The sequence below is a fragment of the Oncorhynchus nerka genome, linkage group LG1, assembly GCF_034236695.1.
Source record: "Oncorhynchus nerka isolate Pitt River linkage group LG1, Oner_Uvic_2.0, whole genome shotgun sequence".
Lineage (NCBI taxonomy): Eukaryota > Metazoa > Chordata > Actinopteri > Salmoniformes > Salmonidae > Oncorhynchus > Oncorhynchus nerka.
Window position 1 is genome coordinate 53,049,087 of NC_088396.1, and position 14,369 is coordinate 53,063,455.

A 14,369-nucleotide genomic window follows, 5' to 3' on the forward strand; every position below is an offset into this window, starting at 1 on the left:
GGAAATACAAGGTAACAGGAAACACCTGGACCCTGTAGTCAGGAAATACAAGGTAACAGGAAACACCTGGACCCTGTAGTCAGGAAATACAAGGTAACAGGAAACACCTGGACCTGTAGTCAGGAAATACAAGGTAACAGGAAACACCTGGACCCTGTAGTCAGGAAATACAAGGTAACAGGAAACACCTGGACCCTGTAGTCAGGGTAACAGGAAACACCTGGACCCTGTAGTCAGGGTAACAGGAAACACCTGGATGTTATAGATTTTGCCAAACCTGATCCCAGATCAGTTTTGAGCTGTATAGCCAACTCCTATGGCTGATGGTCTTGCCAAGTTTGACATGACAAAACAGCACAAACTGATCTGGTTAGATATTTTTTAAGCAATAAGGCCCGAGCAGGGTGTGGTATATGGCCAATATACCACGGCTAAGGGCTGTTCTTAAGCACGACACAACACAGAGGGCTTGGACTCAGCTCTTAGCCGTGGTATATTGGCCATATACCACAAACCCCCTGAGATGCCTTATTGCTGTTATAAACTGGTTACCAACGTAATTAGAGCAGTAAAAAATAAATGTCATACCCGTGGTATATGGTCTGATATACCACGGCTGTCAGCCAATCAGCATTCAGTGCTCGAACCACCCAGTTTATAATCTAGAATAGATACTGCTTTACATATCATTCAGTGTTTTACCTCTCTCTCCCCCTCGCTCTCTCTCTCCCCTCTCTCTCTCTCCCCCTCTCTCCCCTCGCTCTCTCTCTCTCCCCCTCGCTCTCTCTCTCCCCTCGCTCTCTCTCTCTCCCCCTCGCTCTCTCTCTCTCTCCCTCGCTCTCTCTCTCTGCCCCTCGCTCTCTCTCTCTCCCTCTCTCTCTCTCTCCCCTCGCTCTCTCTCTCTCCCCCTCGCTCTCTCTGCCCCTCGCTCTCTCTCTCTCTCTGCCCCTCGCTCTTTCTGCCCCTCGCTCTTTCTGCCCCTCGCTCTCTCCCCCTCGCTCTCTCTCTCTCCCCTCGCTCTCTCTCTCTCTCTCTCTCTGCCCCTCGCTCTCTCTCTCTCCCCTCGCTCTCTCTCTCTCTCCCCTCGCTCTTTCTGCCCCCTCGCTCTCTCTCTCTCCCCTCGCTGTCTCTCTCCCCTCGCTCTCTCTCTCTCCCCTCGCTCTCTCTGCCCCTCGCTCTCTCTCTCTCTCCCCTCGCTCTCTCTCTCTCCCCTCACTCTCTCTCTCCCTCGCTCTCTCTCTCTCCCCTCGCTCTCTCCCCCTCGCTCTCTCTCTCTCCCCCCGCTCTCTCTCTCTCTCCCCCGCTCTCTCTCTCTCTCCCCCTCGCTCTCTCTCTTTAAGACTCTGCCTCCTATCTGTAGCAGCAGTGCCGTGGTTGGGGGTATGTGTACCAGGCCCAGCCGTGCAGAGCGGAGGGCCCAGAGAGAGGCTAGCCAGGTATGGAGGAGACCTGAACCGCCCTGCCCCACCCTGCTACACCTGGGGGTCACCGCCCGCTCACACTCCCTCCTAGAGTTCCAGACCTTCTTCCCCTCCCTGCTCAGCACACACCACATCAACAGGTACAGTACATTGACTACCCTGCGGTCAGCCAAAAGAGTGTTTCACGGGATAGGTTGAGTGAGGGCGGTGCGTGGAATTGCTCATCTAAATCACATAATGAGTAATTATTTGGGGATGCAAGGTGATTGGTAGATCAGGGATTCTGTGCAGTCAGACTGCAATTACTCAATCTCAAACACACACCTTGACTGGGAGGGTTACTATGTCTATAGTCATGTTTTACTGGGAGGGTTACTGTGTCTATAGTGGTGTTTTACTGGGAGGGTTACTGTGTCTATAGTGGTGTTTTACTGGGAGGGTTACTGTGTCTATAGTGGTGTTTTACTGGGAGGGTTACTGTGTCTATAGTGGTGTTTTACTGGGAGGTTACTGTGTCTATTGGTGTTTTACTGTGTCTATAGTGGTGTTTTACTGGGAGGGTTACTGTGTCTATAGTGGTGTTTTACTGGGAGGGTTACTGTGTCTATAGTGGTGTTTTACTGGGAGGGTTACTGTGTCTATAGTGGTGTTTTACTGGGAGGGTTACTGTGTCTATAGTGGTAGTGGTTACTTTTACTGGGAGGGTTACTGTGTCTATAGTGGTGTTTTACTGGGAGGGTTACTGTGTCTATAGTGGTGTTTTACTGGGAGGGTTACTGTGTCTATAGTCATGTTTTACTGGGAGGGTTACTGTGTCTATAGTGGTGTTTTACTGGGAGGGTTACTGTGTCTATAGTGGTGTTTTACTGGGAGGGTTACTGTGTCTATAGTGGTGTTTTACTGGGAGGGTTACTGTGTCTATAGTGGTGTTTTACTGGGAGGGTTACTGTGTCTATAGTGGTGTTTTACTGGGAGGGTTACTGTGTCTATAGTGGTGTTTTACTGGGAGGGTTACTGTGTCTATAGTGGTGTTTTACTGGGAGGGTTACTGTGTCTATAGTGGTGTTTTACTGGGAGGGTTACTGTGTCTATAGTGGTGTTTTTTACTGGGGGGGGGTTTTACTGTGTCTATAGTGGTGTTTTACTGGGAGGGTTACTGTGTCTATAGTGGTGTTTTACTGGGAGGGTTACTGTGTCTATAGTGGTGTTTTACTGGGAGGGTTACTGTGTCTATAGTGGTGTTTTACTGGGAGGGTTACTGTGTCTATAGTGGTGTTTTACTGGGAGGGTTACTGTGTCTATAGTCGTGTTTTACTGTGTCTATAGTGGTGTTTTACTGGGAGGGTTACTGTGTCTATAGTGGTGTTTTACTGGGAGGGTTACTGTGTCTATAGTGGTGTTTTTTTACTATAGTGGTGTTTTACTGGGAGGGTTACTGTGTCTATAGTGGTGTTTTACTGGGAGGGTTACTGTGTCTATAGTGGTGTTTTACTGGGAGGGTTACTGTGTCTATAGTGGTGTTTTACTGGGAGGGTTACTGTGTCTATAGTGGTGTTTTACTGGGAGGGTTACTGTGTCTATAGTGGTGTTTTACTGGGAGGGTTACTGTGTCTATAGTGGTGTTTTACTGGGAGGGTTACTGTGTCTATAGTGGTGTTTTACTGGGAGGGTTACTGTGTCTATAGTGGTGTTTTACTGGGAGGGTTACTGTGTCTATAGTGGTGTTTTACTGGGAGGGTTACTGTGTCTATAGTGGTGTTTTACTGGGAGGGTTACTGTGTCTATAGTGGTGTTTTACTGGGAGGGTTACTGTGTCTATAGTGGTGTTTTACTGGGAGGGTTACTGTGTCTATAGTGGTGTTTTACTGGGAGGGTTACTGTGTCTATAGTCATGTTTTACTGGGAGGGTTACTGTGTCTATAGTGGTGTTTTACTGGGAGGGTTACTGTGTCTATAGTGGTGTTTTACTGTGTCTATAGGTGGTGTTTTACTGTGTCTATAGTGGTGTTTTACTGGGAGGGTTACTGTGTCTATAGTGGTGTTTTACTGGGAGGGTTACTGTGTCTATAGTGGTGTTTTACTGGGAGGGTTACTGTGTCTATAGTGGTGTTTTACTGGGAGGGTTACTGTGTCTATAGTGGTGTTTTACTGGGAGGGTTACTGTGTCTATAGTGGTGTTTTACTGGGAGGGTTACTGTGTCTATAGTGGTGTTTTACTGGGAGGGTTACTGTGTCTATAGTGGTGTTTTACTGGGAGGGTTACTGTGTCTATAGTGGTGTTTTACTGGGAGGGTTACTGTGTCTATAGTGGTGTTTTACTGGGAGGGTTACTGTGTCTATAGTGGTGTTTTACTGGGAGGGTTACTGTGTCTATAGTCATGTTTTACTGGGAGGGTTACTGTGTCTATAGTGGTGTTTTACTGGGAGGGTTACTGTGTCTATAGTGGTGTTTTACTGGGAGGGTTACTGTGTCTATAGTGGTGTTTTACTGGGAGGGTTACTGTGTCTATAGTGGTGTTTTACTGGGAGGGTTACTGTGTCTATAGTGGTGTTTTACTGGGAGGGTTACTGTGTCTATAGTGGTGTTTTACTGGGAGGGTTACTGTGTCTATAGTGGTGTTTTACTGGGAGGGTTACTGTGTCTATAGTGGTGTTTTACTGGGAGGGTTACTGTGTCTATAGTGGTGTTTTACTGGGAGGGTTACTGTGTCTATAGTGGTGTTTTACTGGGAGGGTTACTGTGTCTATAGTCGTGTTTTACTGTGTCTATAGTGGTGTTTTACTGTGTCTATAGTGGTGTTTTACTGGGAGGGTTACTGTGTCTATAGTCATGTTTTACTGGGAGGGTTACTGTGTCTATAGTGGTGTTTTACTGGGAGGGTTACTGTGTCTATAGTCATGTTTTACTGGGAGGGTTACTGTGTCTATAGTGGTGTTTTACTGGGAGGGTTACTGTGTCTATAGTGGTGTTTTACTGGGAGGGTTACTGTGTCTATAGTGGTGTTTTACTGGGAGGGTTACTGTGTCTATAGTGGTGTTTTACTGGGAGGGTTACTGTGTCTATAGTGGTGTTTTACTGGGAGGGTTACTGTGTCTATAGTGGTGTTTTACTGGGAGGTTTACTGTGTCTATAGTGGTGTTTTACTGGGAGGGTTACTGTGTCTATAGTGGTGTTTTACTGGGAGGGTTACTGTGTCTATAGTGGTGTTTTACTGGGAGGGTTACTGTGTCTATAGTGGTGTTTTACTGGGAGGGTTACTGTGTCTATAGTGGTGTTTTACTGGGAGGGTTACTGTGTCTATAGTGGTGTTTTACTGGGAGGGTTACTGTGTCTATAGTGGTGTTTTACTGGGAGGGTTACTGTGTCTATAGTGGTGTTTTACTGGGAGGGTTACTGTGTCTATAGTGGTGTTTTACTGGGAGGGTTACTGTGTCTATAGTGGTGTTTTACTGGGAGGGTTACTGTGTCTATAGTCATGTTTTACTGGGAGGGTTACTGTGTCTATAGTGGTGTTTTACTGGGAGGGTTACTGTGTCTATAGTGGTGTTTTACTGGGAGGGTTACTGTGTCTATAGTGGTGTTTTACTGGGAGGGTTACTGTGTCTATAGTGGTGTTTTACTGGGAGGGTTACTGTGTCTATAGTGGTGTTTTACTGGGAGGGTTACTGTGTCTATAGTGGTGTTTTACTGGGAGGGTTACTGTGTCTATAGTGGTGTTTTACTGGGAGGGTTACTGTGTCTATAGTGGTGTTTTACTGGGAGGGTTACTGTGTCTATAGTGGTGTTTTACTGGGAGGGTTACTGTGTCTATAGTGGTGTTTTACTGGGAGGGTTACTGTGTCTATAGTGGTGTTTTACTGGGAGGGTTACTGTGTCTATAGTGGTGTTTTACTGGGAGGGTTACTGTGTCTATAGTGGTGTTTTACTGGGAGGGTTACTGTGTCTATAGTGGTGTTTTACTGGGAGGGTTACTGTGTCTATAGTGGTGTTTTACTGGGAGGGTTACTGTGTCTATAGTGGTGTTTTACTGGGAGGGTTACTGTGTCTATAGTCATGTTTTACTGGGAGGGTTACTGTGTCTATAGTGGTGTTTTACTGGGAGGGTTACTGTGTCTATAGTGGTGTTTTACTGGGAGGGTTACTGTGTCTATAGTGGTGTTTTACTGGGAGGGTTACTGTGTCTATAGTGGTGTTTTACTGGGAGGGTTACTGTGTCTATAGTGGTGTTTTACTGGGAGGGTTACTGTGTCTATAGTGGTGTTTTACTGTCTATAGGAGGGTTACTGTGTCTATAGTGGTGTTTTACTGGGAGGGTTACTGTGTCTATAGTGGTGTTTTACTGGGAGGGTTACTGTGTCTATAGTGGTGTTTTACTGGGAGGGTTACTGTGTCTATAGTGGTGTTTTACTGGGAGGGTTACTGTGTCTATAGTGGTGTTTTACTGGGAGGGTTACTGTGTCTATAGTGGTGTTTTACTGGGAGGGTTACTGTGTCTATAGTGGTGTTTTACTGGGAGGGTTACTGTGTCTATAGTGGTGTTTTACTGGGAGGGTTACTGTGTCTATAGTGGTGTTTTACTGGGAGGGTTACTGTGTCTATAGTGGTGTTTTACTGGGAGGGTTACTGTGTCTATAGTGGTGTTTTACTGGGAGGGTTACTGTGTCTATAGTGGTGTTTTACTGGGAGGGTTACTGTGTCTATAGTGGTGTTTTACTGGGAGGGTTACTGTGTCTATAGTGGTGTTTTACTGGGAGGGTTACTGTGTCTATTTTAGTGGTGTTTTACTGGGAGGGTTACTGTGTCTATAGTGGTGTTTTACTGGGAGGGTTACTGTGTCTATAGTGGTGTTTTACTGGGAGGGTTACTGTGTCTATAGTGGTGTTTTACTGGGAGGGTTACTGTGTCTATAGTGGTGTTTTACTGGGAGGGTTACTGTGTCTATAGTGGTGTTTTACTGGGAGGGTTACTGTGTCTATAGTGGTGTTTTACTGGGAGGGTTACTGTGTCTATAGTGGTGTTTTACTGGGAGGGTTACTGTGTCTATAGTGGTGTTTTACTGGGAGGGTTACTGTGTCTATAGTGGTGTTTTACTGGGAGGGTTACTGTGTCTATAGTCATGTTTTACTGGGAGGGTTACTGTGTCTATAGTCATGTTTTACTGGGAGGGTTACTGTGTCTATAGTGGTGTTTTACTGGGAGGGTTACTGTGTCTATAGTGGTGTTTTACTGGGAGGGTTACTGTGTCTATAGTGGTGTTTTACTGGGAGGGTTACTGTGTCTATAGTGGTGTTTTACTGGGAGGGTTACTGTGTCTATAGTGGTGTTTTACTGGGAGGGTTACTGTGTCTATAGTGGTGTTTTACTGGGAGGGTTACTGTGTCTATAGTGGTGTTTTACTGGGAGGGTTACTGTGTCTATAGTGGTGTTTTACTGGGAGGGTTACTGTGTCTATAGTGGTGTTTTACTGGGAGGGTTACTGTGTCTATAGTGGTGTTTTACTGGGAGGGTTACTGTGTCTATAGTGGTGTTTTACTGGGAGGGTTACTGTGTCTATAGTGGTGTTTTACTGGGAGGGTTACTGTGTCTATAGTCATGTTTTACTGGGAGGGTTACTGTGTCTATAGTGGTGTTTTACTGGGAGGGTTACTGTGTCTATAGTGGTGTTTTACTGGGAGGGTTACTGTGTCTATAGTGGTGTTTTACTGGGAGGGTTACTGTGTCTATAGTGGTGTTTTACTGGGAGGGTTACTGTGTCTATAGTGGTGTTTTACTGGGAGGGTTACTGTGTCTATAGTGGTGTTTTACTGGGAGGGTTACTGTGTCTATAGTGGTGTTTTACTGGGAGGGTTACTGTGTCTATAGTGGTGTTTTACTGGGAGGGTTACTGTGTCTATAGTGGTGTTTTACTGGGAGGGTTACTGTGTCTATAGTGGTGTTTTACTGGGAGGGTTACTGTGTCTATAGTGGTGTTTTACTGGGAGGGTTACTGTGTCTATAGTGGTGTTTTACTGGGAGGGTTACTGTGTCTATAGTGGTGTTTTACTGGGAGGGTTACTGTGTCTATAGTGGTGTTTTACTGGGAGGGTTACTGTGTCTATAGTCATGTTTTACTGGGAGGGTTACTGTGTCTATAGTGGTGTTTTACTGGGAGGGTTACTGTGTCTATAGTGGTGTTTTACTGGGAGGGTTACTGTGTCTATAGTGGTGTTTTACTGGGAGGGTTACTGTGTCTATAGTGGTGTTTTACTGGGAGGGTTACTGTGTCTATAGTGGTGTTTTACTGGGAGGGTTACTGTGTCTATAGTGGTGTTTTACTGGGAGGGTTACTGTGTCTATAGTGGTGTTTTACTGGGAGGGTTACTGTGTCTATAGTGGTGTTTTACTGGGAGGGTTACTGTGTCTATAGTGGTGTTTTACTGGGAGGGTTACTGTGTCTATAGTGGTGTTTTACTGGGAGGGTTACTGTGTCTATAGTGGTGTTTTACTGGGAGGGTTACTGTGTCTATAGTGGTGTTTTACTGGGAGGGTTACTGTGTCTATAGTGGTGTTTTACTGGGAGGGTTACTGTGTCTATAGTGGTGTTTTACTGGGAGGGTTACTGTGTCTATAGTGGTGTTTTACTGGGAGGGTTACTGTGTCTATAGTGGTGTTTTACTGGGAGGGTTACTGTGTCTATAGTGGTGTTTTACTGGGAGGGTTACTGTGTCTATAGTGGTGTTTTACTGGGAGGGTTACTGTGTCTATAGTGGTGTTTTACTGGGAGGGTTACTGTGTCTATAGTGGTGTTTTACTGGGAGGGTTACTGTGTCTATAGTGGTGTTTTACTGGGAGGGTTACTGTGTCTATAGTGGTGTTTTACTGGGAGGGTTACTGTGTCTATAGTGGTGTTTTACTGGGAGGGTTACTGTGTCTATAGTGGTGTTTTACTGGGAGGGTTACTGTGTCTATAGTGGTGTTTTACTGGGAGGGTTACTGTGTCTATAGTCGTGTTTTACTGTGTCTATAGTGGTGTTTTACTGTGTCTATAGTCATGTTTTACTGGGAGGGTTACTGTGTCTATAGTGGTGTTTTACTGGGAGGGTTACTGTGTCTATAGTGGTGTTTTACTGGGAGGGTTACTGTGTCTATAGTGGTGTTTTACTGGGAGGGTTACTGTGTCTATAGTGTTTTTTTACTGTGTCTATAGTGGTGTTTTACTGGGAGGGTTACTGTGTCTATAGTGTCTATAGTGTTTTACTGGGAGGGTTACTGTGTCTATAGTGGTGTTTTACTGGGAGGGTTACTGTGTCTATAGTGGTGTTTTACTGGGAGGGTTACTGTGTCTATAGTGGTGTTTTACTGGGAGGGTTACTGTGTCTATAGTGGTGTTTTACTGGGAGGGTTACTGTGTCTATAGTGGTGTTTTACTGGGAGGGTTACTGTGTCTATAGTGGTGTTTTACTGGGAGGGTTACTGTGTCTATAGTGGTGTTTTACTGGGAGGGTTACTGTGTCTATAGTGGTGTTTTACTGGGAGGGTTACTGTGTCTATAGTGGTGTTTTACTGGGAGGGTTACTGTGTCTATAGTGGTGTTTTACTGGGAGGGTTACTGTGTCTATAGTGGTGTTTTACTGGGAGGGTTACTGTGTCTATAGTGGTGTTTTACTGGGAGGGTTACTGTGTCTATAGTGGTGTTTTACTGGGAGGGTTACTGTGTCTATAGTGGTGTTTTACTGGGAGGGTTACTGTGTCTATAGTGGTGTTTTACTGGGAGGGTTACTGTGTCTATAGTGGTGTTTTACTGGGAGGGTTACTGTGTCTATAGTGGTGTTTTACTGGGAGGGTTACTGTGTCTATAGTGGTGTTTTACTGGGAGGGTTACTGTGTCTATAGTGGTGTTTTACTGGGAGGGTTACTGTGTCTATAGTGGTGTTTTACTGGGAGGGTTACTGTGTCTATAGTGGTGTTTTACTGGGAGGGTTACTGTGTCTATAGTGGTGTTTTACTGGGAGGGTTACTGTGTCTATAGTGGTGTTTTACTGGGAGGGTTACTGTGTCTATAGTGGTGTTTTACTGGGAGGGTTACTGTGTCTATAGTGGTGTTTTACTGGGAGGGTTACTGTGTCTATAGTGGTGTTTTACTGGGAGGGTTACTGTGTCTATAGTGGTGTTTTACTGGGAGGGTTACTGTGTCTATAGTGGTGTTTTACTGGGAGGGTTACTGTGTCTATAGTGGTGTTTTACTGGGAGGGTTACTGTGTCTATAGTGGTGTTTTACTGGGAGGGTTACTGTGTCTATAGTCGTGTTTTACTGTGTCTATAGTGGTGTTTTACTGGGAGGGTTACTGTGTCTATAGTGGTGTTTTACTGGGAGGGTTACTGTGTCTATAGTGGTGTTTTACTGGGAGGGTTACTGTGTCTATAGTGGTGTTTTACTGGGAGGGTTACTGTGTCTATAGTGGTGTTTTACTGGGAGGGTTACTGTGTCTATAGTGGTGTTTTACTGGGAGGGTTACTGTGTCTATAGTGGTGTTTTACTGGGAGGGTTACTGTGTCTAGTGGTGTTTTACTGGGAGGGTTACTGTGTCTATAGTGGTGTTTTACTGGGAGGGTTACTGTGTCTATAGTGGTGTTTTACTGGGAGGGTTACTGTGTCTATAGTGGTGTTTTACTGGGAGGGTTACTGTGTCTATAGTGGTGTTTTACTGGGAGGGTTACTGTGTCTATAGTGGTGTTTTACTGGGAGGGTTACTGTGTCTATAGTGGTGTTTTACTGGGAGGGTTACTGTGTCTATAGTGGTGTTTTACTGGGAGGGTTACTGTGTCTATAGTGGTGTTTTACTGGGAGGGTTACTGTGTCTATAGTGGTGTTTTACTGGGAGGGTTACTGTGTCTATAGTGGTGTTTTACTGGGAGGGTTACTGTGTCTATAGTGGTGTTTTGGGAGGGTTACTGTGGAGGTGTTTTACTGGTCTATAGTGGTGTTTTACTGGGAGGGTTACTGTGTCTATAGTGGTGTTTTACTGGGAGGGTTACTGTGTCTATAGTGGTGTTTTACTGGGAGGGTTACTGTGTCTATAGTGGTGTTTTACTGGGAGGGTTACTGTGTCTATAGTGGTGTTTTACTGGGAGGGTTACTGTGTCTATAGTGGTGTTTTACTGGGAGGGTTACTGTGTCTATAGTGGTGTTTTACTGGGAGGGTTACTGTGTCTATAGTGGTGTTTTACTGGGAGGGTTACTGTGTCTATAGTGGTGTTTTACTGGGAGGGTTACTGTGTCTATAGTGGTGTTTTACTGGGAGGGTTACTGTGTCTATAGTGGTGTTTTACTGGGTTACTGTGGGTTACTGTGTCTATAGTGGTGTTTTACTGGGAGGGTTACTGTGTCTATAGTGGTGTTTTACTGGGAGGGTTACTGTGTCTATAGTGGTGTTTTACTGGGAGGGTTACTGTGTCTATAGTGGTGTTTTACTGGGAGGGTTACTGTGTCTATAGTGGTGTTTTACTGGGAGGGTTACTGTGTCTATAGTGGTGTTTTACTGGGAGGGTTACTGTGTCTATAGTGGTGTTTTACTGGGAGGGTTACTGTGTCTATAGTGGTGTTTTACTGGGAGGGTTACTGTGTCTATAGTGGTGTTTTACTGGGAGGGTTACTGTGTCTATAGTGGTGTTTTACTGGGAGGGTTACTGTGTCTATAGTGGTGTTTTACTGGGAGGGTTACTGTGTCTATAGTGGTGTTTTACTGGGAGGGTTACTGTGTCTATAGTGGTGTTTTACTGGGAGGGTTACTGTGTCTATAGTGGTGTTTTACTGGGAGGGTTACTGTGTCTATAGTGGTGTTTTACTGGGAGGGTTACTGTGTCTATAGTGGTGTTTTACTGGGAGGGTTACTGTGTCTATAGTGGTGTTTTACTGGGAGGGTTACTGTGTCTATAGTGGTGTTTTACTGGGAGGGTTACTGTGTCTATAGTGGTGTTTTACTGGGAGGGTTACTGTGTCTATAGTGGTGTTTTACTGGGAGGGTTACTGTGTCTATAGTGGTGTTTTACTGGGAGGGTTACTGTGTCTATAGTGGTGTTTTACTGGGAGGGTTACTGTGTCTATAGTGGTGTTTTACTGGGAGGGTTACTGTGTCTATAGTGGTGTTTTACTGGGAGGGTTACTGTGTCTATAGTGGTGTTTTACTGGGACTGGTTACTGTGTCTATAGTGGTGTTTTACTGGGAGGGTTACTGTGTCTATAGTGGTGTTTTACTGGGAGGGTTACTGTGTCTATAGTGGTGTTTTACTGGGAGGGTTACTGTGTCTATAGTGGTGTTTTGTCTGGGAGGGTTACTGTGTCTATAGTGGTGTTTTACTGGGAGGGTTACTGTGTCTATAGTGGTGTTTTACTGGGAGGGTTACTGTGTCTATAGTGGTGTTTTACTGGGAGGGTTACTGTGTCTATAGTGGTGTTTTACTGGGAGGGTTACTGTGTCTATAGTGGTGTTTTACTGGGAGGGTTACTGTGTCTATAGTGGTGTTTTACTGGGAGGGTTACTGTGTCTATAGTGGTGTTTTACTGGGAGGGTTACTGTGTCTATAGTGGTGTTTTACTGGGAGGGTTACTGTGTCTATAGTGGTGTTTTACTGGGAGGGTTACTGTGTCTATAGTCATGTTTTACTGGGAGGGTTACTGTGTCTATAGTGGTGTTTTACTGGGAGGGTTACTGTGTCTATAGTCATGTTTTACTGGGAGGGTTACTGTGTCTATAGTGGTGTTTTACTGGGAGGGTTACTGTGTCTATAGTGGTGTTTTACTGTGTCTATAGTGGTGTTTTACTGGGAGGGTTACTGTGTCTATAGTGGTGTTTTACTGGGAGGGTTACTGTGTCTATAGTGGTGTTTTACTGGGAGGGTTACTGTGTCTATAGTGGTGTTTTACTGGGAGGGTTACTGTGTCTATAGTGGTGTTTTACTGGGAGGGTTACTGTGTCTATAGTGGTGTTTTACTGGGAGGGTTACTGTGTCTATAGTGGTGTTTTACTGGGAGGGTTACTGTGTCTATAGTGGTGTTTTACTGGGAGGGTTACTGTGTCTATAGTGGTGTTTTACTGGGAGGGTTACTGTGTCTATAGTGGTGTTTTACTGGGAGGGTTACTGTGTCTATAGTGGTGTTTTACTGGGAGGGTTACTGTGTCTATAGTGGTGTTTTACTGGGAGGGTTACTGTGTCTATAGTGGTGTTTTACTGGGAGGGTTACTGTGTCTATAGTGGTGTTTTACTGGGAGGGTTACTGTGTCTATAGTGGTGTTTTACTGGGAGGGTTACTGTGTCTATAGTGGTGTTTTTAGGGTTACTGTGTCTATAGTGGTGTTTTACTGGGAGGGTTACTGTGTCTATAGTGGTGTTTTACTGGGAGGGTTACTGTGTCTATAGTGGTGTTTTACTGGGAGGGTTACTGTGTCTATAGTGGTGTTTTACTGGGAGGGTTACTGTGTCTATAGTGGTGTTTTACTGGGAGGGTTACTGTGTCTATAGTGGTGTTTTACTGGGAGGGTTACTGTGTCTATAGTGGTGTTTTACTGGGAGGGTTACTGTGTCTATAGTGGTGTTTTACTGGGAGGGTTACTGTGTCTATAGTGGTGTTTTACTGGGAGGGTTACTGTGTCTATAGTGGTGTTTTACTGGGAGGGTTACTGTGTCTATAGTGGTGTTTTACTGGGAGGGTTACTGTGTCTATAGTGGTGTTTTACTGGGAGGGTTACTGTGTCTATAGTGGTGTTTTACTGGGAGGGTTACTGTGTCTATAGTGGTGTTTTACTGGGAGGGTTACTGTGTCTATAGTGGTGTTTTACTGGGAGGGTTACTGTGTCTATAGTGGTGTTTTACTGGGAGGGTTACTGTGTCTATAGTGGTGTTTTACTGGGAGGGTTACTGTGTCTATAGTGGTGTTTTACTGGGAGGGTTACTGTGTCTATAGTCGTGTTTTACTGTGTCTATAGTGGTGTTTTACTGTGTCTATAGTCATGTTTTACTGGGAGGGTTACTGTGTCTATAGTGGTGTTTTACTGGGAGGGTTACTGTGTCTATAGTGGTGTTTTACTGGGAGGGTTACTGTGTCTATAGTGGTGTTTTACTGGGAGGGTTACTGTGTCTATAGTGGTGTTTTACTGGGAGGGTTACTGTGTCTATAGTGGTGTTTTACTGGGAGGGTTACTGTGTCTATAGTGGTGTTTTACTGGGAGGGTTACTGTGTCTATAGTGGTGTTTTTGGGAGGGTTACTGTGTCTATAGTGGTGTTTTACTGGGAGGGTTACTGTGTCTATAGTGGTGTTTTACTGGGAGGGTTACTGTGTCTATAGTGGTGTTTTACTGGGAGGGTTACTGTGTCTATAGTGGTGTTTTACTGGGAGGGTTACTGTGTCTATAGTGGTGTTTTACTGGGAGGGTTACTGTGTCTATAGTGGTGTTTTACTGGGAGGGTTACTGTGTCTATAGTGGTGTTTTACTGGGAGGGTTACTGTGTCTTACTGTGTCTATAGTGGTGTTTTACTGGGAGGGTTACTGTGTCTATAGTGGTGTTTTACTGGGAGGGTTACTGTGTCTATAGTGGTGTTTTACTGGGAGGGTTACTGTGTCTATAGTGGTGTTTTACTGGGAGGGTTACTGTGTCTATAGTCGTGTTTTACTGTGTCTATAGTGGTGTTTTACTGGGAGGGTTACTGTGTCTATAGTGGTGTTTTACTGGGAGGGTTACTGTGTCTATAGTGGTGTTTTACTGGGAGGGTTACTGTGTCTATAGTGGTGTTTTACTGGGAGGGTTACTGTGTCTATAGTCATGTTTTACTGTGTCTATAGTGGTGTTTTACTGTGTCTATAGTGGTGTTTTACTGGGAGGGTTACTGTGTCTATAGTCGTGTTTTACTGTGTCTATAGTGGTGTTTTACTGGGAGGGTTACTGTGTCTATAGTGGTGTTTTACTGGGA

General features: G+C 44.9%; 1 protein-coding gene across 1 annotated transcript in view; it reads left to right on the forward strand.

The window, feature by feature from the left end:
• Positions 1-14,369, forward strand: part of cfap65 (cilia and flagella associated protein 65) — a 162,328-nt gene that overhangs the window by 101,975 nt on the left and 45,984 nt on the right. Inside the window, exons 26-27 of the mRNA XM_065018206.1 lie at positions 101-133; positions 1,341-1,561. Coding sequence (XP_064874278.1) covers positions 101-133; positions 1,341-1,561 — 254 coding nt within the window. The remainder of the gene's footprint in view (positions 1-100; positions 134-1,340; positions 1,562-14,369) is intronic.